We start from the raw sequence: 24,232 nt of genomic DNA, 5'->3' as shown, positions 1-24,232 counted from the left end.
TGTCTTTCTTCCCCTCTCACACACAAATGTTCATTGACTCCATTCCGCAGGTGATATGTAAAAATATATCCTTTTTATTTTACCACTTTGCTTTCGTTAATCCATTGGTTGTCCACTTTGTAACCATCTTCTCGAGTTTGTTGCAGGAACCGTATCTTTTGCTGCATCGAACAATAGACCTGAGCACGTTTTTAAATATGTGCCGTTTTCGTCTGAGGATATCGTAAAACGCCCGAAACAAAAGCCTATGCAATGCGTTGCTACAGAGCAGGAACCGTCTTCAGATATGTGTATCTACTTACCACATAATTTTGTTAATGCTAAAGCCTTGAAGCGGCAATGAATCGATTGTTATGGAAGCAATTTTCAAGATAATTTCTATTACGAGAAACGTATGAGCTATTGTCTTCGCGCATATCATCTGCATATGCCAGCTTACCGAAGATGAATTTTTCATTGACTGCTTTTTTTCCTCTGTGCCGGTACAGTTCACTGCAATGTACAGCCATTTTTAGAGCGCAGAGTTGGAAACACTCGTACAGATTGCGATAGACTCCATCCAATGAATTCAGAAACGTATCCAGAAAGATCAAATGCAGTGTTGAGCGGAACGATCTTGCATGACAGTGAATAAATCAATTCACAGCGGCTATTTATGAAATAACACTTACTGTATTGTTCGTTGCAGCAAGTAGTTGCCTGGCTGTTTGCTATACTCTACTGTAATTGCATCGCTGATTGCTATGTTCAAATTCGTCTTTGTAATTCCGTTCTCTGGAAATCTGAATTCTGGTACGAATGGATACTCACGCGAAGACAGGTATCGAGAAAGGTCGGCATGTACAGCGAGTGTTCGGGTATCTATCAATAAACCGCACCACGGAAACTCTCTAGTTCGATGGATGGTAAAGCCATGAACGTCGTTTTCCAAGTTGGTTATAGATTTTTTGATATTAAACTGACAGCCATATTTTGGAATTCCTGTTATTCGTATCTCAGTTAATTACATATCTCCCATTGATGCTTGCACAGAATATACTTTCCTTGAGCAGCCACATTGCAGAATTCCCTGGCAACAGACTCGTTAAGACTTACAAGGAGGAAATCGTCCACGTAGCGGATAAGTAGCTATCTTGGCGGTTAGATACGAATTATTTGGGTTGGTTGCTAACACTGTACCGAGTCCGGATCCTTTTGAATGAATTGAAGCATTTCTTGCTCCATTCTTGTGTAAAACAGACTATAATGGCAGGTGAGTGCTTAGTTTTTAGAGCGATAATGAATAGTACATTGTACTTACTTGCACATGACAGTAGATAGACAGGATCCTTGAGGGATACCAATTTTTTGTCGATATATTACATCACCATCCGGGGAAATAACAGTGTTGTTGAATATGTGTTCTTCAAGTAATTTCATAAGCTCCTCTCCAGTTTCGAATCGGTGTTCAACCTAGGATACAGTCAGTCTAAATGATCAAAATTGCATACAACATCTATTGGAGCTTACATTATCAATGAATATACAGTTTCGCCGTCTCTGATCTTGCAGCATCGCCAGTTCTCGAAAGTTCCATATGTCATCAATCGAGCTGGAACTATCAGATCCCACCGCTCTTTGAGGTCTTTTAAATAATTGATCTCCAGAGCCGAACAATGCAGTGTGCTTAAATATGGTATACTCCTTCTATAGAAGATCGATTAGCTTTGCAGTGTTGGTTAACCGATAGAGTTCCTACTTGCATTGCGTAAGATAGACCAAAGTATGTTCACAAGCTGGCTTTGGTCGATGGAATCAAAGCAGTTTTGCACGTCGGCTTTGCAAAAGTAGTACTTGCGACCTTTCGTCCACGTCCGAGCCTTGAAATCGACTAGTCGTTCATGCAACTCTTTAAACGACGCTACATCGCCACCAGGCGCCTCTTGAAAACTCTGAATTATATGTGAGCAGTTAATAAACGAAAGTCAGGAGGAATCGTACTCGAATACACCTTTTCATAGTTTAAAGCATGCATGCAATTACTGAGTTCATAGTTGTTGTTTTTCTTTTTCGTCATGTCCTTGGAAGCCTAGGGATAGAGAACTTTAGGAACAATCCTAGAAATATTTACAGATGCGTTGTATACTTACTCGAAAGACGGTTGATTTCATATTGCTGATAGGACGGAATTCCTTTCCCTTTGGTACTAGACGTAAGCGTGAGGAGCCCAATTGCAATTTAGTGGAAGACTTTACAGAATAGTTTTAATCTTTGTACTACGAGCAATGTACATGAATCTGACGTTACCTTTTCCATAACTTCAAAGCGCTGGCTGAGCAGAATGCCATAAAATGGGCTGGTCAGCCTCTTCCAGACATCGTGTCGAAAGTAAAACACCCGATTCCTATACTTGCTATGCTCGGTGACGTAAAAATATTTCTAAGGATTACCACTTTAGTGTAAAAAAGAGATAACTTCTCTGCGCCATCCTACCCTTATAATTTCGATGAGATACCCATCAAACAGCCATTTAATTGCTTGGGCTGCCATGGACTTGCGCTTTTCTAGATCGGAAGGGACAATTCTTGAAGTTTGGTTTTTCGTCAACCATTGACAATCTTTTATCTGATCCAATCACATATCAATTAGAAGCATCCAGATACAAAGGTCATCGACATGCACCTTACCTTGAAACCTTTCATTATATCTTCAAGTCTCAGCGTTTCTCGTTTCCTTAAAGTCACCAATCGTCGGACGGCTGAACAGCGTGTGAGAAGCAGTTTAGTGACAAAGTACAGTCTTGGTAGTAAAACGCTGCTTACCTTTCAGAATGACTTGATAGTTGTGTCTGCTTCCCCAGAATTCTGCTGGAAAGACTTTATCAAGTTGTTTGGCGAGTAAAACAAATATCTATCCAAACCATGCGTTAACCAGGACCTCCAGAGATAAAACAACTGACAGTGTAGTTACCGCATTGGGAGGTGTCGATGCTTGCTCAACGAGGTCAATTTGTTTTGGATTTTGACTTGTCGCATAAAACAGGCTAGTGAGTCGAGACCGCGAATGTCTCTGTTTTATCGATTCAAACATTTTGTTTGCATTGTACAATCGCTTCGGTAGACGTCCTTTTCCTTGACCAGTATTCTATGCAAGAAATGTTTATCATGTATGAACTTCTATTTGCGTCAACGTCGCAGGATATACCTCGAACGGAAAAACCCTGCTAATCAAGGAATTGCTATCGTCCTGTATAAGTTTGAAAGGAGATCCAAACGTAATAAGACCAGGATTGTAAAACATCTTGATTCGGTTTAGGGGCTCCTGCATATTAATCGGGCTTCTGTTGATCCGAGTTTCCTTTTCCTTATGCAGATACTGGGTTTGCTTTGATTTCTTCGGTGCAGGCTGACTGATATCACCGTCTTCCGGTTTCCTCTTTGTGTTTTTGGGTACGCATTCGCTGCTTTCTACGTTGTCCTTTGTCTTTTTCCGTGGATACGCTCCTTCAGGTTCATTCCTTTTCCGTTTCTTCGTTTGGTTTTCTGCAAACAAGTTGGACAAGCAAGTCGAAAGTTCGGTGCTCGGCGATGCTAATTCATGCAGGAATGTCTTTCGGTAATTCTTTCGATGTGATAACGAAATTGAACCGGATGGTTGATGGCCTGCATTAGGAACCACGGGCAGTTCAGTTATCCGCACACCTGTTGTGGTATTGATATTTAGTTGACAGATTTCGATCAGATGTAAGTGAGATGATCAACCTGCTAATTGGTAAAAGTTGCCTTGCGGCAGGCGACAAAGCAACACGGTATCCCTTAGCAAGTGTATGAAGAGCTCCTCGCCAAACCTATGGAACGAATTCTTAGCATTCGTAGTCTCAGCGCTGAACCGTACGGGCATGCTACCATTTCAAGAACAATTGCCATGCTTGCGACTTTATAATTTCGTTGACCAGGGTGTTTGGAAACTTTAGCAGTAATTGCTGCTTTGCATCAGTTGACTAGAAAACATAGAATCAGCGATCGCAGCAAAACGTAGAGCTATTATTGATATACTTGCGAGCTTGAATCCGGACACTAGGATATTTTTTGATTCTATATTGTGGACCAAGCAGTCTCGAACAAAGTTGTGGACGACCTGCGCTCATATGTAAAAGTTCAGAGAAGTCGGCAAACGCATATTACCTATCGATGTAACCTGCTTACCTCCTTGGTTGATACCTGACAACCCTTCTTCTTGTCACGTACGTTCATGCGCAGGTTTGCAAGGTTGCTCTTACCGAGCGGAACGGCGACGACAATGTTACTAAACAGCTCTTCCTCAATTCGGCAACGATCGTCCTGAGATCTGATTGCAAACGCTGTCAAACGGAATTGCTCGTACAGGTACTCTTTGAGAGGCAGAGCTTTAGCAAAGAGCCTGTTAAAGTAAGGAGGAAATCCTGGGTCTTTTGACATTAGCCTGTCAAAAATGGACAGAGCAAGATTCGAACGAGGTTCCTGAGTTTCAGTGGGATGGATGCTAGGTAGTTTTTATGCGCACGCCAGTGCAGCAGTTCTCCGATGAGGTTCGCTCTCCATTTTAGGTTTGTTTCCATTCGCCCAAAGCATAGCAACGGCGTCGCTTGGTATCGATAAACGGTAATAGTTTTAATATTTGTATAGTTGATTAAGATAGGGGAAAAAGTAGTAACATTTATTTACTATCAATTAGATCTAACAAAGTAATCTAACTTAGAATATTGGATTGTTCTCTAAACTTTCAGTGGCCAAAGAAAGTGGGGCTTATCGGTATCAGACGAATCTGAGCTCGAAGACGACGAAGAACTAGGTGAATCGGAGGAAGAAGAGGACGAGGATGATGAGGATGATGAAGAAGAAGAGGAAGTTTCCTGAGCGCTGTTGGCTTTAGAGGTTTCACTAGGGCCCGAAAGCAACTTGCTTGCACCAGACTTCACGGTGTCACCAGCGCTAGCAATAGCAGAGCTTGCAGCTGCACCAGCAGATGCGACGGTAGAGTTGCTGTTGCTATCATCGCCATCATCCACTGTAGGCAACGAGATACCGAGAAGCGTGATATCCAAGGAACAAGGAACGTGGTCTTGCCAGTAGTAAAAGTAGGAAGAGTAACCGCCATCCGTTTCACCGACTTGGACAGTGACATTCTGTTGCAAGGAAAGCTGGATCTCGCCCTTGCCAAGAAGACCTAAAAGTTCACCGATATCGGATTCAACGTGGACCGGCATTTCTTCTGATCGAGCTTGGCCACCAGCAGGAACAGTAAGAGGATTGGGCAACTCATAGTCGATGGTACCCATCTTGTAAGGTTTTCCATCATTTTCGTTAGTGATATCAGCTTGCACTCTCTTGACCGTGTAAGGAGTCTTGAGGGGATTGTTCAAAGTGACCCAGGTGCTAGCCTTCTTTGATACAATGACGGAAGCTCTGGCCTGTACTTCTGCCTTTTCAACGAGATTGCTGACGATACCCTGCATGGTAGTTGCCAAGCGCACGGTGGAAAGACCATCCTTGAGAGAGGCGATCTCGGAAGACTCTGTCGAACCGGCGATCGTAAGAGGTGCTTGCGCGTTGGTCATGTAGATACTGACCATTTGGTCGACATATTCCCTGTGCGACGGATTCTTCATTTGCATAACAGCATCAAAAGTGTTGTTGCCAGGAACAATGTGGACATCCTTCATAAGGATCTTGCCGACTGAGGTCTGGTGCTCGTCCATGATAGCGTCCATGGTGAGATCGCCGATAGAGATGGTAATGTTGGATGGGTTGGCAAAGGAAACAGCGGTAGTTACTTCAATGTACTGTGGGATCATCAGATTATTAGATCAGTTTGAATTTTTGTATCTAGAATGCAAAGCAATACTCACGTCAGGTGTACCGCCAGTGACGTCTTGCTTGACGATGGTGGTCTGGCCGTTAAAGCTGTTGAAACCTGAGAAAGATAAATCAATGAATGGATACCCAGGAATATCGTGATTTTCAACTTACCTGCAAGACTGCTCTGGACATCGAAGGTGATGTTGGTCAGCTTCAAGGAACCGACGGCGGTGTCAGCAACAGAGTTGGCAGCACCTGAGAGACCAAAAGTGACATTGGTGCTTGAAGTAAGAGCCTTGACGAACGCATCAAAGACAGAGTGAGCATTGTCGTATACCGCGAATGGCAAGTTCTCGAACTGAGTGACCATCAAGTTGCTGTTGTCGGTAACCGCAGGCTCGTCAGGTACTTTGAGCTCGGCAACGTCGTTGCCGTTGTAGGAAGCCTTGACATCCATGTTGACTTGGCTGACACCCAGAGGGAAACCGAAAGGATTCTTGATCTGTGACTCGACGTGCTTGGAGCTAGCTGGAGGTGCGTAAGGATCCTTCGTGTAGTCAAGTTCCATATCCTTCATGGTGATAGAAGGAATCAACTCGGGTTTCGTGTCAGGTCCAGGCAATGTGACGTTGGGAATACTGATACTCTGGAAACCGGTGGTGAGCCATCCAACTTGACCGTTGGGACCAGAGCCAGAAGCACCCTTGACAGTAAGCTGCGAATCTTGAGCATTCAAGTAGTTGGTAAAGACCTTGGTGATAGCGTCGATACCCTCTTCGCTGTCTTGCTTGATAAGGCGGCCAACCATCTGCATGCTGCTGGTACCTCGTGGTGGGAAGGTAGCCATGCCATTCGAAGCCAAAGGACCCAGCAAAACATCGTCAAAGTAGGACTGGAAACCAGCGCCGTTCAGGATAAAGCCAATTTGACTTGGGTTCTGGATGGTCGTGTTGGCGATCAACTGGATACCACCCTGCGGATCGTTAGCAGGCAAGTCGAAGGAGTTGATGGTGACACAGTTCTGGAAGCCCTTGGCACCACCGAGAGTGACAAACTTGTTCATGCTGATGTTGGTGAAAGTGTAGCCGATAGCAGTAACATCAACAGAATTGGTGTAGATATTCCAGACAAAGTTCTCGTTGTTGATCATGTATGCCGAGAATCGGCCCATGTAGTCTGCGTTGGAGATCGAAAACTCGCCGCTTACATTGAACTGTGCGCCAACATTCGGCTGAGTGTTGATAGTTGCCATGCTGACCTTTCCGAGCTCTTGTCCCTGCCACGCCACGGTGAGAGGAGCAGGGAAACTGATGGAGGCAGCCATGGGACCAGTGTTGGAGATAGAGCCAGCCATCTGTACCTTGAAGCCTTGATCGGTGGGTTCAGACAAGACAATACTGTCAAATCCGAGTTTCGAGCCATCAACAATTTGCTGCACGATAGGCTGACCGACAACAGGAATAAGTCTGGTAACAGTCTCGTCGGTGCTGGTGTTGACATTGCTCTGAGAGAACTGCAAAGTGTTGGTGTACTGTCCAATAGTCAATCCAGAAGCCAGCTGCAGATCAACAGCGAGTGCTTTCATGGCTTGCATGACATAGCTAGAGATATTGAAGTTGTTGAACAAGCCTGGGTCAGCAGAAACCTGCTCCATACCAGCAACCTGGAAACCGCCCATGTTGAGCAAGGCGTCATAAGGGCGAGTATCCATGTTGGATTTGACAACCAGTTGGCGAAGCAAAAGAGCAACAGCAGCAGGCTGAAGGTTCATCTGCATGTTGAGAGGAGAAGATAGGACAGTAGAGTGACCGGGGATGTTGATGGGCGAGTTGCTGATATCTTGATCAATGTTGCCGACAGGCATGCCCTGGAAAGTGATGGCGGACTTGACGGAGGTGATGGACAGCGAAGCAGAGAAAGGATTGGCAATGGATACTTGGACATTGACTACGCTGGTTTGAAGAGTGTCAGGAAGGACTGTCAGTGCAGAGCTTTGGATCAACGGAGACTTCAATCCAGGAAGAGTAGATTCAATCCGGATATCTGCGAGACCCTTCTCAAGAGAAGCAATAGCTGTGGATCGGTCAAAACCACTAATGTCAACCATGTTGTCTTGACCCATCACAAAAGTGCTGAGCAAGTTTTGTCCAACGGGAGAGCTCTTGGGATCAAAGGTACCCAGAGCAATGACCGTGTTCGAACCGCGCTGCAAGGTGAGGTTGTAAAGAAGGACAGTACCAAGCTTGACTCCATTTGCCAGCATATTGAGGTGCACGTCGCCCGTGGCAATGCTAAAATCGGATGGATTGCCCATGGTAACGTTGATAGAGAGTTCCATGTATTCGGGCTGACCACCGGTAACATCGAGACTGTTGATAATAGTTGGTGTGCTGTTGAGGAACTGCATACCGTGCAAACTGGTAGGGACGTTGAAGGTGATGCCACCCAGCGTGATGTTACCAATTGGAGTCTGGGTCTTGGTCGTAGCTGAACCGCCAACTTGGAAGCTGTACAAGTCGGATGCAGTCAAGGAATAAGTATAGTCATTGAACTGGTTCTCCTTGCCCTGGATAGCGGTGATGTTATCGTTGCTCATGGCAAATGACAAGCGGCCGGCAGCCTGGTCACAGTGAGAAGGTAACCACTGCGTAGTGATGGTTGCAAACTCTCCACTCTCGTTCGTACCCATCTTGAGATTCTGCTGGACTTCATAGATATTCAGAGAAAATCCAAAAGGAATCTGGAAACCCGCTACGACGTTGGGAGCGCTCATGACGGGAGAGTAAGGGGCACCCTCGCTGAATGCGAGATCAAGGTAACCCATTTCAACGGTCTTGATAATATCGAGAGGTTGGGGCACGCCGAGGCCGACATTCAGTTGAACAGACTGGAAACCTTGGGAGAGCCAAGTAATCGAGTTGTGGCCATCGGGAGCGGCAGAGACACCGGTAGCAGTGGTCTGAGACATCTTGCCACTGACATAGTTCGAGAAGAGCACGCCAACCTTCTCCAAAGCGGCCGGGTCAGTCTGAGGGATCAATGTACCCTTCAGCAGGATATCATTGTCACCCTTGACCAGTGTGACGTTCTCAGACTGGACCATACCGAGGTTGACCCCGTCGTAGCCGATACGAAGAGAGATGGTACCAAGCTGCACACTGACAGGGGAAGGACTGACCATGCGAGTACCCAATTCGACCTTGATACCGCCGTTGGGATCATCAGAAGGCAACTGGAAGGACTGGATGGTAACATTTGGGAAACCATTCATACCTAGATTGGGCAAAATTTCTGTTAGCTAAGATATATACCAAAATAGGCATTGCATGTGCTCTGTTGTGACTACGTGCTACTTGCCAGGTATAGCAACATTTTTGTCAAGATCGACTGTAGCGGTTCTGTTTAACCAAATTGTCAGAATTTACAAAAAAAATTGATGTTTTTCCATGTGATGAGATTCTCACCTTGATAAAGCAGTAATATCCAGTTTACCCTTGAGTTTCCAATAGAATGTTTCAGCGGCAAGCATTTCCTTTGCAAATGTTGCAAAGTACTCAGTATCTTGGATCATGAACGGCGTATCGGCCTTGAGTTCACCGGAACCTCCAGAAATGCTGCCGTCGGGTAAGGTGATGTTTCCAAGCAACGTATCATTGTAGTAAACATTGATAGGATTGTGGAATTGAGCGATGCAGGGAACGGGCCGGTGTTGCTCATCTTTGACTCCATGTGCATGTAGAACGAGGTGTTCATATTGAGGTTGTCGCGTTTCTGGAGATTATCTGGCGGATTGAACGTGATCTGGGCATTGTCGACGTCGATACCGGCCTGGTTCATAAGCGATTGAGCGATCATTGGGAAGAATACAAAGACGACGAGACAAACAACGACAACGACAATGATTGCCGTGATAATCGAGCAAATGATCCAGTATTTCTTCTGCTTGTAGAATCGTCGTCGTGGAGGCGGTGGAGGCTTCTCCGAGTATTCTTCCATTACACCGCTTTCCATGCTGTTAGAATCCGAAGCACGGAGCAGATCGTTGCATTCGTTTGAGTCTGCAGCTAATGCCTTGCTTTCTTGATCAAAGTCTGCAGGCATGGTTGATGGCGTCTGCAAAATTAAAACGAATGGAGTACGACTCTTTTGCAAATAAGTAAATAAAAGAAAAGAAACTGTCGAGAATCAAATCGGTCTATCCTATTGTGATTTGCGCAACGCAGCGTTGTTTAAGCGCTGGTTGTTGTCAGAAGGTGTAAGGAAAAAACCGAAGTGGGAAGGATGGAACGAACGACTGGGCGAAAAGTGGCGACCAGGTTGTGGGGGACCCTCGACTTTATATGGTCCTGCTGGCTCACAATACAAGGTAGATCTTCTCTTGCGGGCGGAACAGACATCTGGATCACGGACCCTAACCCCCATAATACACCGATAGGCCAGCAATTGAGCCCGCTCACCTTTCTAACAATGTATCACGAAGGTGGTGTTTTACTAATAAACGCTAGATCTGTACCTCCATGTGAATTACCCATAGAAACGCGTTTTCTTTTGTTCTTGTCATGCTCGTTGTACGTTTTAATACTTTCTAAGCAAATTGTTTGCAATCTGATGGGCGTTTTGAATCGAAAACTATAGCGACGAGATAGTTTAAAGTTACTATGCCCCTTATGCCCTTCTGCAAACATTTGCAAACCGACAATATGAATTGCAATCCGACAGTGCAGCTCCCCTTTGCTTAGCGCTCAAGTTTCGCGGTAATTTGACCACAGTTACACAAAGTGGTACCTCGAAAACAAGTAAAAAAAAAATAGCCTGCCACTATGGCGATAGTGACACCACTCCGCCGGAATTGCTGTCGACAGCGTATGTTTTCAAGAGGATTATGAGGGTATTGATAGTTTACTGTAGGAGGCTAGATATGTATCTCGGCAAATAAAGTGCAAAATAAGCTTACTTTCATTTAATTCACTGTTGCAGGGCTTCGCGCCGCAGGGGCCTACTCCGAAAGCAGAAACTATGCCTCGACCTGGATGTGATGTATATATATAAATTGAGACAGAATCTGCCGACAATACACATAGGATGAACGTCCAGATAGAGAAAGTATACAAGCTGCAAAGGGAAGAATATTTACAGTGGAAAAAGCGGAGCGGGTAGCAGCCGATGCGGAAAGTTAGAGGGCGTACTTAATCGTCGCTGATGATGCGCGACGCGAAAGACTATTAGCTTCAGGACGCTGGACCGTAACAATGGTAGATCAACAGAGTGTCTACATTAACGGGTCAATATATAGATCCGTGCCAAGTATTTGATTTTTGACAGATCTGTTAGTGTCCTGGTTATATCCAAAACCATCGACCGTGGGTATGAGAAAGTTTTCAGCCTCGTTAAGATTTGACATGTCCACGCGAACAATCCTTGATCCCACGCCAAGTTTCCGGCATTTTCCTTTCTCTTATACGCGTTTTTGCGATTGTTTTTGCGTACATATAAACATCTTCTCTCTTTCTTACTTTCGCCCTCTCGCTATGTATGAAAAAACTTTTAATGGGCTTGTCGGACAAGCCTGCCTTTTCAGGTTTAAGCTGTTCGTAAGCAAGAACCCCCCAACCCCACCGATTTTTTCTTTTCTTTCTCGGTTCAACATCGTTTTCGTCGGCGCAAAAAGGTATAAAGTAGATCCCTGTTATTTATAGATGCTCGTATACTGCCGTCTGACTATACTGCCGCAATTTACCCCGCAATTGAAGGAAAAAAAAGTAAGCATAGAGATTGACCCGGTCGAACATTACAGCATGAACAGGCCAGCTTCCAGCTGTACTGCTCAACTTCTTCATGTAAAAAACCTGCAGATCAGCATCTGTCAAATACATGTCACATGCTGTAGCGTAGTATTCTGTTAATTAACCTTCCGTGGGAATCTCACGAGTGAGATCGAAAAAAGAAAGTTTACCAGGAGCCAAACGCGTACAAAAAGCCCTCTCTTCATCAAACAAAGTCCGCGCTAACTCGAAGGATGCCCAAGTAAAGCAAAGTCCAGTGGTGCAAGATCATTGTACACGCACGAGCAAGTACAACCCAAAAGAGGTTTACAGCAACCAGGGCAATCATTGAAACTGTGAAAATGTCTTGAACCCTCGGAAACGAAATTGCGATGTTAGAGGTGTAGATTTGTTCTGCCTGGAGCAAGGCAGCGAGCGGTTAAGCAGCTAGTGCATGCGGAAAATTCGGGACTTTGCAGGAAAAATTCAGGGACACACTTGACAAGAAACGAGTAACCAGAGGTTCGGTTGCACACCTTATTTTTTGCTGCACACACCACAGGTGCTGCTGCGAGAGCAACAGTGCAGACACAAAATTTTTAATTAAATTTTTTTCCTGGGTCACTTGCACGAGCCTGTGTAGAAAAGCAAAGATTTGGTTCCCAAACGTTGCACATTATCCAGCAAACTTGTCGTCGTCAGCTCAGAAAGCATGCGTTCTTTCTCTTGGTGCAACATGCTGATGTAGCCAGAACGTTGATGGTCTATCAGCAGTGTCACTACAGTAACCGGGAGGAAAGATAGTGAGACATTGCGCAACATTTCACCTCATCATCCTCAGTTATGACTCGACTTTCTCTGCAAGTATTGATAGTCATAATTAGAATAGTCTCTGAAATCAAGCGCTTTCAAAATATATGAGCTTTAATGCTTCATCTGTCAACTCTTCACCATCTGATAAACATGCTGAACGTAGATCACAAGGATTGCACGAATTATGTTACAATTGCGTTCCTGAAAACATGTCCCCCTGAGAATTTCTGTGTGACAGACAACGTCACTTATCGATCTGTTAGTCTATATTCGCCGATATCGCTGTGTGTCCTTTATTTGCATAATTCCAAGTGTTGATCATTAGATGGAAATGAATAAAAAAAATAAGCTACAAAGAGACAGACTCCCAGCAATGCAAGCAACATCCCTTCAACCATCAAGCATAAATACAAAGAGCGCGAGGACTGAAAGCTGTGTACGTAGACGACTGTCAACAGGTTTATTCATTTCCATTCTCATGCATTAAATGAATAGTGCCATTCAGCTCACACTGACATGAAAACACATTAGCCAACGATATACCCAGGACCACCGCGAGGAAGCAGCACTTGCCAGTTCCCACCTTCCGCAGGATGACACAGCCACCGACTTGATGTGCCGAAGGACAACTGCTAAAGGCCAACTTCCTGTAGAGGAGCACAATAGCCTGAAAGCCATTGAGACTTTCCAGCCTTTTGTCCGTGCAGTCTTGAAGTCATTTCAACTTGGAATCCAAAGCACTGAGTTCTCAGCATTTCGATACGTATCTTTGCTCTCGGTGCATCAGGTTTTGCAAGGAAACCTAAAAGAAAAGCAGGTGAAATATAATCCTCTCGCAATCCAAAACGTAAAACTAGTTATCGTCACCATAGTCTCCTTGACGCGTATCCTGATTTGCAATTTGGGATTGGGCGCTTTGGAGCGGGCTGCATAGAGGTCGCCATCATCTCTGCTGTTGCTTTACCCTCCCAAGAGCGGACATCAGAAATCAACACAGTCTTTGCACCATAAATGTGTTGACTGTGCTGCCTGTAACACCTATCCTGCAATATGTATGCAGAAGATAGAGGAAGTGCCACCATAGCAATAGTATATCAGAGACGTGCCTACGAGAGAGTGACATTAAAGCAACACCGAAAGCAGTGAGTAGCCACCTACGATTGTGCGAGTGTTCACGCGTTGCTATCATACTAGACTTGCCACAGGTAGCTCAAAAGAACCAGACCGGCGTTCGAGTGCCATTCGAAGTATGTACTGGGATCAAGACCAAAATATTTGAGGCCTACCTATGTAGCCATTTGTGAGCCAAAACTATTTTGTTTACCTTGGTACATGGAGTTGGCGCTCTGACTAGATGAGCACGAAGCAAAAACATTATATTTCAGACTCTCGCATTGTGGCAAAAAGCTCGCATTTTCTATACATCCTTTTCCTTCGTTGTCTTTTGGTAGCCTTTCGCTGTATCATATATCATGCAGTTCATGCAGTTTCTTTTTTGTGCAACCTTCCCTGCAATTGTATCGGCCCTCGCAGAAGTAAATTTTTCAACAGGGTTTTCGAGCGAAGACTTCGCTTTACTTTTGAGTCTTATATGCTAGTGTGTATCTTTGATGCGAAATTCTGTTACTGCAGGCTTTAAGCATTCGGTACGTACTCTTCTCGTATCTGTACGAGGATTATGCGCCGAGGGCGTCACCAGTCAATTCAAACGCCGTCTGGAAGCTATAAAAGGGCGGATTTCTGGTGCTGCTTCTTGGTGCTAAAGACCAGTCGCTTACGCCGTAGCAGATTACGTTCACTGTTGTGTGGCATAACGATGTAAGGGACAGAATTTTTGGTCTCTCTCTCCCTCAATTAACTAAATGAACTAGCAATTCAGGCAGTTGAGGGAAACTGATGCTGACGATTGCTTCTTTAAGTCTTAGGGCCCCAGAGCCCATAATTTTTGGAACCTGGCTCTCGTGACGCACAATCACAAATAATGAAAACGAAAGTATGAACTCTAGCTAGTCCTCAGCAATGCAGTCTTGCAATTTAGCTGTAGCGAATGTCGCCTTTTTTCATGTCAATCTTGGGTTTTGGGTGATTAGTCTAGTCTGTTACAAGTATACTTTGAGTTGCCTCGTTCCTTTACTCTTGTCTCTTTTTTGATCTTGCAATGCTGTGGACGGTTGTTGCTTGCTTAGATCTCGTTGCGAAAACTACGCGACGACATTGTACGAGGAGCCTCGCAAAGTTCTTTCCCCCGTTTATCTACATTTGCAGAGTTGATGAGCTGCTGCTATTCTGATTGGTGCAGCAAGCGCAACGGCCGTGTTTAACGGTCCAGCTCGGTGGGAAGTTACTCATAAAAGAGATATTTTGATGGCATCCTTTGAGACGACGAAACAATCTATATTAGCACATCTCTTACTCACAATTTGATTTTGTTCGTGCCGCATAGCTTCCAATATTGTAGATGGGCGCTGTACGCGCTCCATTTCGATTTTCTAGACCATTGCTCTGCACGTAATAATCCACGTAGCCACTAGAGTTCAGCATCTGTAAATGATAACAAATTGTCATCTTGGACCCAGGTAATTCATTTGTTATGCATGTATTCAACAAGGAATTCAAGTGGTTGAAGCATAACTATTGGAATTGCTGCAGCAAGATAAATATGTGGTTCCTGTGATTTGTTTCTGAAAGTCCTGTTATTTTGCAAACGTTGTTGATCGAACAAACAACTGCGAAGATGGAATTAATCGGCATGCCTAAAGAATACCTCAAATAACCAGCATATCGTTTACATTGATCCTTAAGGCTATTCTCCGCATATGTATACACATAAGATTTGGTAGTTATTTGGCAAGTACATAGATAAGCCAGTTCAAACGTATCTGTCTACAATGCCTTGCTTCGCCGGTATAAATGATTCGCAACCATAGAAACAGAGAATGGAAAAGCATGGATGCAACGTGCAAAATAATCCCGAAACACAGTAAACTGGATAAAATTCATTGAATTAATAATCATCCATTGTTGTACCGGGTTTTGCAAAGCAGCGGCAGTCGTCAAAATATTGGAAAAAAAGACGATGAGATGTGGTTGTCAATGATGGAAGGAAGGAGGTGAGAGGAGGAGGAAGAGGAATAATTGTCGCTGGTTGAAATTTCTACCGAATGCGGTGGCAGGACCAGCAGACCCACAAAAATGGCATTGGACTGAGAACCATTGACCCTCCCTTTCTCCGGAATCAAAGACAATGGTACGTACAGACCCACACATACAACAGCAACGGTGTGCAACAACATGTTTGGATGATTGCGGATTGATTTATGGATGATGGATGGATGGCGACGGATAACCTCGAAAAAAGAAGTGTTCTGTGTGAATCACCGTAGTAACTGGATTCAATTACATTTGTAGGAAGCTGCCAAGCAACCTGTTAAGCTTGCTCGCGTTATCAAGGTCCTCGGCCGTACCGGCTCCCGTGGTGGTGTCACTCAAGTTCGTGTCGAATTCATGGATGACACCAACCGTAGCATCATTCGTAACGTCAAGGGCCCCGTCCGCGAAAACGACATCCTCTGCCTCTTGGAATCCGAACGTGAAGCTCGCCGTCTCCGTTAAAAAGCACACGAATTTCCAAAATGTCAATAAAATAGGTGCAGCGCGGCAGCTCTCTGTCCGTCGACAATCGAGCACCCTCATTTTCAGAATTCTGGAAGACAACAACCCTTTTCGTATATATGGGAGCTATGCAGGGCGTGTGTCTTTTGTTGGCAAGGACGCCAAGAGAGAGAGACAGAGAATTGAGCATTGCTGATAATTAGCTGTTAGTACTGTTGCATTGAACGGTTCCTACGTCAAAGTACAAAGTCGTAGTAGGTACTACCGTACATTTGCAGTTTGGTGTAAGTTTTGGCGCTGTCACTTGAAATGCAAAAGCTACAGCGAAGATGTCTATAAGATAGCGTTTCAACAGATATTTTTACATGTATACCGGGTTTCAATCCATGATATGCAAAATGTGTGATGAGAATGGTGTTTTCAGGGTCACTGGAGTGATAACAATATATTTGTGTTTGATCTCGTGATGGGACACTCAGGTCCCTCAAAAGTCCCCGATTGAACACTGAGTTGTCTAAACGTACGCGGGTCCCCGCAACCTCATGTCTTCCCATTTTCGACTACCTTATGGGTATTCAGGTGCACCTCCCTGGCCGGCATTGTACTGGCCATTCAGCTCTGATTTTGACGCTGCAAACTTAATCGCTGATGTGCCACATTCTCTGTATTATTTGCGAGGTATGGGTCCAAAATGTAGCTGTATCAAGCAGTCGATATCTCACATTCGGTTAGATATATGGAAGTTTACCGTGATCTGGTCAGTGATATTTGGCCTCGCAGTCTATCTCCCGGCAGGTAACAATGTTGCATGTAAAGAAAAAGTTGAAAGGAAAAATTCACGCTGATCTACTAGGTATGTGGGCATTCCTCATGTTTGCCAAGGCCAGAACTTTGCGATGGTACACGTTGATCATGATACCGTTCATCTTTGTCGTTGCCGGGTCCTTGGCATCCTTTGTTACCGGCAGTATTATAGGTAAATGCATCTTCTTCACTTGGTCGCAAGATCTGACTGAATGTTGATGGTATTTCCATTCCTAGGAGTTGCACTGGCGCTTGTGTACAACTCTGGTTTTTTCGTCATGTCCACTTGGATACCGTTTCTATGGTCACTCATACAAATTCTCGTCGTCATGGCCGGCAGTTACTCGACCATCACCACCATTCTTTGAACATTATCAACCAGATCATCATCGTTATTCCTCGCACCCAATGCACCAAAGCATCTATACCAGCAGAATTGTTCTCTATACAGTACTTTAATATCTACATCATTGTATCTATACCACGAATATAAACATTTATGTGTCTGCAACGCACGACTTGCTAAGAATCTCATAGTCAAATTTGCGCGCCATGAGGGCTGAAAGGCATGCTCCTGGAGAGATTTCATCGAGTTCAAATCTACATACAGATTTACATGCGTGTGAGATTATGATTGTAGAGGGACTTTTTACGTTATGATAACTTGCCCCATCTTTCCGGTATAAAATCGAAAGGCTTCCTTGTTGGCTGTCACAACAGGAATAAGGTAATTGCGACAACGGCAACGGTTTCAACATCCATACCTTTAAAGACTGTAAGCATTACTTTATCCATCTTCCAGTAATGGCCAATTTGCCACAAGAGCTGCATCAAGAACTCGCCGAGTCCACGCCCTCTGGCACTTGGAACAACTTGTACCTCGAAGCTATCCTTTCACACTTAATCACCCAAAGGGAAGAGAATATTAGCTGCATTTCTCGTTACCAGTATGCTGTCTGTGCCATGACATTGTCATCCATAGTTTCTTCATGTATCATACGGAAATATAAAAACCCCTTTCGATCACTAGGATCATCTGCGGATCTAGCAACAAGGTACCGTGCCTCAGGCACACGCATTTCTGCGCGCTTTTGTTCATCGTCCCAACCATCCTTGGAATTGGCGTATCTATATTTTGACCGCGATTATTACTCGAGAAGGTGTATATATTGTTTTTATACATATACTTACAGGTCATACATGTTGGATTTTACAAGGTCAAACGTCCACTCCTTGAGATCGTCGGACATGTCAGCTAACGAATAATAATCGATCACTAGATCAAGATCATTGCTAGTTTCGAGTGTTCGTCAGCGCAACTGTCTCTGTTGGCACACTAGTCGAGAAAACTCGAGAGAGCTGTCGTGAACCTTTTAAATTTTATTGGCTTGTCTAGAAACGAAACCAGGCATGGTTGCTATGCATTGTCAACCTCTCGTACTAAGGGTCAATGGTGTTACAATCACGACTTACTTTGTTTGCAAACGCGACTCTGTCATTTACGTCCTTTGCGTCGTTTTATGTTTATTACTATTTATTATTTAACTCGCTTCCAAGATCAGGGATATAATACCTGTAACGCGGGCATGAACAGAGGGGATTTGGAACGAGACGATCTGTCGTCCCTGAAAAGACCGAGATAGCTGGGTAATTTTTCATGCAGCGGAGAAGAGCGTGCTAGGCAATGGAGCACTGAGTCAAAATTTCTCATAACAATAGGGGACGAACAGTGCCACCTCCTCTCGCAATGGTTCCTACTGGATACATCATTGGTACATTTCAATATGGATTAAACGGTACATTTAATCTAAAAAAACATGATGGAAACAAATAAAAAAGATGTGCGTATATTATATTGCATGTATCGTGCCATCTAGCACTCAAGGCAACCAAGATCCTTCTGAAGTAAAGGAACATGAGATGCTATTGTCATTTTCAGCAGATGACACCTATCATAAAATATGGTTACCCTTCGTAAGGTCTCTCGTAAGAAGCCGATTGTTTGCTCCTTTGTACGCACATATCTTTAACGAGCACTATATTTTTCGAGCAGTAACTTGCGTTTGTCACTCCATTTAGAGCACTGCAAAAAACTTTCTTCTTGCGCTGCAATTTCCTGGTACTGAGGCGGCGGCCTATTCCAATCGTAAAACGTCGTCGAGTGCACCTGTTCGCAGCGAGCCATCAACAGAGGTTGCTGCTCCTCCGGATCCACTTGGCTTGGTCCTGCTCGACGCATACAGGCAACAACAAATAAGGCTAGGCATGCCAGCAGCAGGCCCGCAACTGTTGCGGCTATCGCGAATGCTTGCAAAAAGTCATTGAAGGCGTAACCACCGGACTGACCTTCTTGTTACTGCATGGTAAGAGGAAGGAGGATCCATGTTTTTGCTGGAGCATTTACCTTGGAATACCACATAATCACTTTGATCCATCTCTCCTCCTTTAACCTCCGGAGGATGTAGCGAGATAGAAAGAAAAAAAGGAAATGTTGGAAAATCACGAATGGTTGATTAAATGCGGATCTGCACAGCAGGCTGAAACGATTTCGGGATGATGATCTGACAAAAGTACTAACGGGTTTATTAAGCAACAAAAAAATCTATTTCTTTTCGCTGGAAGCTTCCTTGCTCTCCAATTGTTTGGGAGGTGTATCATCTCGGCCGGGACCTAAGCGTGCGTAAGTCCAATCTATCCTATTTGCAAACTCGTTTGTGTGTGCGTTTTTACCTGTCTGTTCCCAAGGAGACAAGGCTCCTTCAAAGTTTCTGAAGGCTTGAGCCAGCTCAACAGGCTCCTGCACAACTCGCTTCTTTTCTTCATCGTAGCGTACTTCGACGTAGCCGGTAAGAGGGAAGTCCTTTCTGAGCGGGTGGCCCTCGAAACCGTAATCAGTCAAGATACGTCGCAAATCGGGGTGACCGACAAAGAAGACGCCAAACATGTCGTAAACTTCACGTTCCTGCCAGTTAGCGACGCTGAAAAGCGGTACTACAGAAGGTACTGGGGTGGTCTCGCTTGCGTAGGTCTTGACACGGATGCGTGCGTTGTAGCGCATACTCAGCATGTTGTAAACAACCTCGAAACGGTGTTCTCGGGAGGGAAAGTCGACACCGGTGATATCCTGCACCGAGTTGAACTGGCAGTTGGTGTGATCGCGCAAGAAGGTCATGACGGGGTGCAGACCGGAAGGTGCAACGTATACAGTCAATTCATCCTTGTACACGCTGAATTGCTGAATGTATTTGGGCATGGCAGAGATGAGGAATTTGCCGTATTCGTGCAGAGCATCGTTGCCAGACTTAAAGTTGGGATCCGCAGGGTTCAGTTTCTCGGCGGCTATAACATATATACTCGTGTGTCAGCAACAACATGGTATAACTTTCTGCGTGCGGTGTGGGCGTCTTGCTCGAATATATATACACCCTCGTTTTCTCTCTTTGCGTGTAGTAATTACCTTGTCGCTGGACAGCGTTCACAGCAAAGGAACGCGAGATAGCAGAGCAGACAGCAGGCTTGACTGTTTTTTTGCTAAGCGTTAACTAGATGCTCATTGCGGGGATGTCTCTCCTTTCATGGTAATGCAAAAACAACTTGCCTGCATTCAATGCTGGTTGTTGCCGAGCGACACGTAGCAATGTGTTGCCGAAAAGTCGCGATGCCATATTGGGTTGCAGAGAGGGGAGTTTGGAAGTGGTGAACGGCAAAAGCAACTTTTTGTTTTCCAGTCGGCCTTGAGACTCATCCGCTTCTGTTGTGCAGTCACTGACGTTGCCAGGCTGGCGCGAATTTTCGCTGGGTGAATTTCACTCGTTTTACACCATGAGCATTGGAGATACGAAAATGTATCTTTTTTTCGCATACAATAAGCTATGTACATTTATGCCCATTTATTTATTCTTCCCAAAAATATCTAGTCCATGTTTATGAAAAACTGCAATTAATCTTTGTAACATTTGCAAGAATAATACGTATCAGTGAGAACTTGAATAGTCTGTTCAGGTTACCGGGCAACAGGCTAAGGTTGCCGACAGCGAGGTTGCGGCTTTCAACTAGAAAAGCGCGTGATAAATGCAAGGCATTTTGTGTAGCAGCAGGGGCATAGTAGTCTATACACAAAATTAAGACAATGACGGGTAAAATATCGGGGTCCCGGCCGCCTTTCACACTCTTCTTTCCCTCTGTCCTTCCCTTGCCTGCAACCCAAGGCTCCATTGACCACCTCTTCGACGATGGAAACTGCTGTGCGCAAAGCTACGCGACTCGAGTATAGTCCTCCGAAGCAGAAGCATTTGAACAGTATGTAGAGTGCAGACATGCCCTCTCAATCGCTGCTGTCCCACTAACCGGGGAGAGAAAGCTTTGGTCTCGGCAACCCACCAGAACCCGGCATGCGTGCCCGATATTATGGCGCTTCTCGAGAAAAGGCTTAAAGAGAATTCTTGGATTGTAAGTAACAAAAGAGAGCACTGTGCACATTATTGTGTGGTTTTATGCAGCAAGAGCAGCAGCAACTCAATTTTTTTCGACTTTGCCGATTTTAGATAGTGTTCAAGGTGCTCATCATTGCACATACGTTGATTCGAGAGGCAAAGAACGACGCCGTGATTGAGTACTTGTTTCGCAATCCGGGTGTTTTGGACTTTGCACGTCTACGAGAAAAATCCTCAAGTGAGTCGCCTGCTATACTTTTTTATTAGAGCTTTTGGATCCACCACTAAATTCTGTGTACACAGACGTGTCTCACATCGTGAATATTCGAACGTACAAGGAGTATCTAAACAAACGAATTGATGCGTATGGAAAGTTCAGAGTTGACCATGTGAAAGCAACAATGACCAACAAGGTGGGACGGCTGCGGCATCTCTCCGTTCCAGACGGGCTTCTGAAAGAGACGACAGTGCTTCAGGATCTTATCCAAAGTATACTCAACACCAGGGTGCGTTTTCTCTCTCTGGATGGGACGGGGTAACGGGTTATGCTAACCTCATGAATGCAGCTGGATGTTGATGGGACAGATAATGCAATTGGACGGTACGCTTATCGACTTGTATTGGAAGATCTGCTCGTTTGTTTCCAAAGCCTGAATGAAAGCATTGTAAACATTCTCGGTAAGCATTGATCAGCAGTCCAAGTACTTATAACTATCCTATTCTCACAATAACTGTATCCAGAACACTACTTTGCTATGAATAAGACCGATGCTCGTACATCGCTGGGAATTTATAAACGCTTTGCGAGACAGACGGAAGAGACGACAAATTATCTCGACCGAATGAAGCGTTTACAGAACGACTTGAACATGAACATACCTATGCTGAAACATGTAAGTAACCACTTTGGCTTGAAAGCAGAATATGGTATGTTGATACCTCCTATTTTCCGTAGGCACCGTTATCCTTGGCAAATGCTCTAGAGGAATATCTCAACGATGCAAACACACAATCAGATACGAGTGCACCAGCGCAAGTCGGCAGTTCTGAAAGCACAGGAGCACAACGTATGTCGAAAAGGGAACAATCCAAAGATTGGAGGTCTAATATACTTGAATTGACTTTTATAGAACCTCCAACGCAGAGCCCGTCACAACCACTTACTTCCTCCACCATGCCAGTAGTCTCACAGCAATATAAATCTAACGATCAGTTGATTGACTTCTTTGGCAGTGTTGAAAACGAACAAACATCCATCTTCCGTCATGCTCCTAGCAATCCTACTCCTTTTGTAACGCAACAATTTACAGGCATCGTTAACAATGCCCCGCAACCACAACAACCACAACAATTCACAGGCACCACTCAGCCGATAACTATGAGCCCGACCGGCTCTACACACAATCCATTCCGCTTCTCAACTCTACTTCCGCAGCAAACCGGTAGTTTTCTCAATAGTAATAACAGCAGCTCGTCCTGGGGACAAATGGGCGGCGGGCTTACACGCTCCGCAACCGTTGCCATGCATAACACTGGTAGCATAGGGCAGAACTTGACTGGAAGCAGCAGTGGAGCTAACCCGTTCCGTGCCAACACGTTACCGCAAGCATCTTCCTTTACAACATCTATAAGCAATCGACCTATGTCGCCTAATACTTTCCGCCAAAGCTATCAACCCCAGTTTACTAGTAATATCCAACCACCACCACCACCACAACAACAACAACAACAACAGCAAATGCAACAATCAACAGGATTTACTGCTGTGTCTCCACAGCTGACAGGTAATCCGTTTATGCAGACGCCAGTACAAATCCCCGTGAGCAACCCTGCCGGCGGTATGCAAGCAATGCCGCAGAATCCCATGCCTACGGGCTCCTCCAACCCATTTCTCCAGCAACAACAACAGACATCCTCCACACCTTGGCCCGGCTCAACTGCAGTGTAGTAATTGATCAATTTTACGCAAACTATACAAATGTAGCCTATATTGTACAATAAACGTGTTTTTATATTTCGATGGTCCGGAGGGGTATCGTGCCTGAAATACTGGATTTTGAGGAAATATTTGCGCGGTCTGGAAAATCCTTTTGCGCTTTTAGTTGGCTACATTTTGCGCCTACAGAAATCGAAGTAACGTTGAACCACTGTGATCTACTGAAGTTTGACGACTTACGCTTGCGATATTCATTCGAGCGTGCAAGCAGAGCCAGCGCAAAAGGACACCCCAGGCCGCATATAGTACAAGAATCGATAAGCCATCGGCTTTAACGTACAAGTAGCCTTCTACTGTCTTACCTCTCCTATATTTAAAAAGTCAGTGCACTTGTTTCATGTAGGCTTATCGATGGAAAACTTACATTCATCTAGTGAAGATTGTATATCTGTCCCTTCGACAGAATCCTCCTGAGCATCACTGCCTAACATTTCAGCACTGTGAATTTTACTGAAAGATACATAACCGTGGGGTCCAATTATTACCAACGATATTAGGGGAGTTGCTTGTATTCAGCATGTGCAAAGCGGCTGAATGTCTTGTAAAAAGCGATAGATGTATACCGTCTATCACCCGGCTAATGCCATTAAGGGCAATGCAAATTGCCGCCATATAGTCACGGCCTTGTACGGCTCGCCCGGCCCTATACAAAGGACACTTGCTATTCATGCATAAAGAGGCACCATGAACGGACCGTTTTTTTCTTCTTACCATCCTTTAGGATGGTTGCTCTGGGTCGCACAACAGGTCCTAAGCACCAACCGCAGGTTTGAGATGTTCTATATTCTGATGTCTTGACCACGACTGTGTGTAAATGGTGTTCTTTTCGTATCTTCGTGGCCACTCTCTTCACGTGGCCTTTTATCCGTGCGTTTGTTCCTAAACCTTGGTCGCCGATGAACATAACGGGAATGGACGTCTTCCCGGTTCCGCAAGCTTCTTTCACGTATGCCCTTTCTGGTGGGGAGTTATAGAAATATTGTAGAGTATCACGGC

General features: G+C 44.8%; 10 protein-coding genes across 10 annotated transcripts; 4 read left to right on the top strand and 6 right to left on the bottom strand.

The window, feature by feature from the left end:
* Positions 1–79: 79 nt before the first annotated feature.
* Positions 80–4,436, bottom strand: VTP01DRAFT_3419 (uncharacterized protein; the record flags this gene model as incomplete). Its single annotated transcript, XM_069381988.1, has 23 exons — positions 80–245; positions 303–378; positions 440–615; positions 672–741; positions 811–890; positions 964–981; positions 1,040–1,128; positions 1,180–1,240; positions 1,301–1,452; positions 1,510–1,686; positions 1,743–1,931; positions 1,991–2,068; positions 2,130–2,228; positions 2,287–2,418; positions 2,473–2,604; positions 2,667–2,737; positions 2,802–2,889; positions 2,950–3,123; positions 3,184–3,680; positions 3,741–3,826; positions 3,885–3,979; positions 4,039–4,116; positions 4,185–4,436. The coding sequence occupies 23 exons, from the start codon at positions 4,434–4,436 to the stop codon at positions 80–82; spliced, it is 3,036 nt and encodes a 1,011-aa protein (XP_069236577.1).
* Positions 4,437–4,732: 296 nt separating this feature from the next.
* VTP01DRAFT_3418 (uncharacterized protein) lies at positions 4,733–9,917 on the bottom strand (the record flags this gene model as incomplete). Its single annotated transcript, XM_069381987.1, has 6 exons — positions 4,733–5,800; positions 5,867–5,931; positions 5,988–9,089; positions 9,174–9,214; positions 9,281–9,430; positions 9,481–9,917. 6 exons carry the CDS (start codon positions 9,915–9,917, stop codon positions 4,733–4,735), a joined length of 4,863 nt encoding a protein of 1,620 aa, XP_069236576.1.
* Positions 9,918–12,541: 2,624 nt separating this feature from the next.
* VTP01DRAFT_3417 (uncharacterized protein) lies at positions 12,542–13,325 on the top strand (the record flags this gene model as incomplete). Its single annotated transcript, XM_069381986.1, has 2 exons — positions 12,542–12,675; positions 12,923–13,325. 2 exons carry the CDS (start codon positions 12,542–12,544, stop codon positions 13,323–13,325), a joined length of 537 nt encoding a protein of 178 aa, XP_069236575.1.
* A 2,227-nt stretch (positions 13,326–15,552) lies between these two features.
* VTP01DRAFT_3416 (uncharacterized protein) lies at positions 15,553–16,199 on the top strand (the record flags this gene model as incomplete). Its single annotated transcript, XM_069381985.1, has 2 exons — positions 15,553–15,638; positions 15,800–16,199. 2 exons carry the CDS (start codon positions 15,553–15,555, stop codon positions 16,197–16,199), a joined length of 486 nt encoding a protein of 161 aa, XP_069236574.1.
* Positions 16,200–16,545: 346 nt separating this feature from the next.
* VTP01DRAFT_3415 (uncharacterized protein) lies at positions 16,546–17,175 on the top strand (the record flags this gene model as incomplete). Its single annotated transcript, XM_069381984.1, has 4 exons — positions 16,546–16,681; positions 16,736–16,798; positions 16,857–16,979; positions 17,045–17,175. 4 exons carry the CDS (start codon positions 16,546–16,548, stop codon positions 17,173–17,175), a joined length of 453 nt encoding a protein of 150 aa, XP_069236573.1.
* A 129-nt stretch (positions 17,176–17,304) lies between these two features.
* On the bottom strand, positions 17,305–18,518 carry VTP01DRAFT_3414 (uncharacterized protein; the record flags this gene model as incomplete). Its single annotated transcript, XM_069381983.1, has 8 exons — positions 17,305–17,407; positions 17,476–17,515; positions 17,572–17,693; positions 17,753–17,935; positions 17,999–18,100; positions 18,178–18,224; positions 18,281–18,313; positions 18,381–18,518. The coding sequence occupies 8 exons, from the start codon at positions 18,516–18,518 to the stop codon at positions 17,305–17,307; spliced, it is 768 nt and encodes a 255-aa protein (XP_069236572.1).
* Positions 18,519–18,833: 315 nt separating this feature from the next.
* VTP01DRAFT_3413 (uncharacterized protein) lies at positions 18,834–19,242 on the bottom strand (the record flags this gene model as incomplete). Its single annotated transcript, XM_069381982.1, has 2 exons — positions 18,834–19,156; positions 19,212–19,242. The coding sequence occupies 2 exons, from the start codon at positions 19,240–19,242 to the stop codon at positions 18,834–18,836; spliced, it is 354 nt and encodes a 117-aa protein (XP_069236571.1).
* Positions 19,243–19,409: 167 nt separating this feature from the next.
* On the bottom strand, positions 19,410–20,472 carry VTP01DRAFT_3412 (uncharacterized protein; the record flags this gene model as incomplete). Its single annotated transcript, XM_069381981.1, has 4 exons — positions 19,410–19,477; positions 19,538–20,146; positions 20,265–20,327; positions 20,406–20,472. 4 exons carry the CDS (start codon positions 20,470–20,472, stop codon positions 19,410–19,412), a joined length of 807 nt encoding a protein of 268 aa, XP_069236570.1.
* Positions 20,473–21,039: 567 nt separating this feature from the next.
* Positions 21,040–23,188, top strand: VTP01DRAFT_3411 (uncharacterized protein; the record flags this gene model as incomplete). The annotated part of the gene is made up of 8 exons (XM_069381980.1): positions 21,040–21,106; positions 21,168–21,256; positions 21,352–21,478; positions 21,544–21,746; positions 21,807–21,918; positions 21,982–22,133; positions 22,196–22,307; positions 22,371–23,188. 8 exons carry the CDS (start codon positions 21,040–21,042, stop codon positions 23,186–23,188), a joined length of 1,680 nt encoding a protein of 559 aa, XP_069236569.1.
* A 150-nt stretch (positions 23,189–23,338) lies between these two features.
* On the bottom strand, positions 23,339–24,140 carry VTP01DRAFT_3410 (uncharacterized protein; the record flags this gene model as incomplete). The annotated part of the gene is made up of 5 exons (XM_069381979.1): positions 23,339–23,359; positions 23,417–23,543; positions 23,597–23,674; positions 23,810–23,879; positions 23,948–24,140. 5 exons carry the CDS (start codon positions 24,138–24,140, stop codon positions 23,339–23,341), a joined length of 489 nt encoding a protein of 162 aa, XP_069236568.1.
* Between the last annotated feature and the right edge of the window lie 92 nt (positions 24,141–24,232).

The sequence above is a fragment of the Rhizomucor pusillus genome (genome assembly GCF_041956525.1).
Source record: "Rhizomucor pusillus strain CBS 183.67 unplaced genomic scaffold VTP01scaffold_16, whole genome shotgun sequence".
NCBI classification, from domain to species: domain Eukaryota; kingdom Fungi; phylum Mucoromycota; class Mucoromycetes; order Mucorales; family Lichtheimiaceae; genus Rhizomucor; species Rhizomucor pusillus.
The sequence above is the reverse complement of the archived record's forward strand: the minus strand, read 5'-3'. Positions and strand labels throughout refer to the sequence as shown.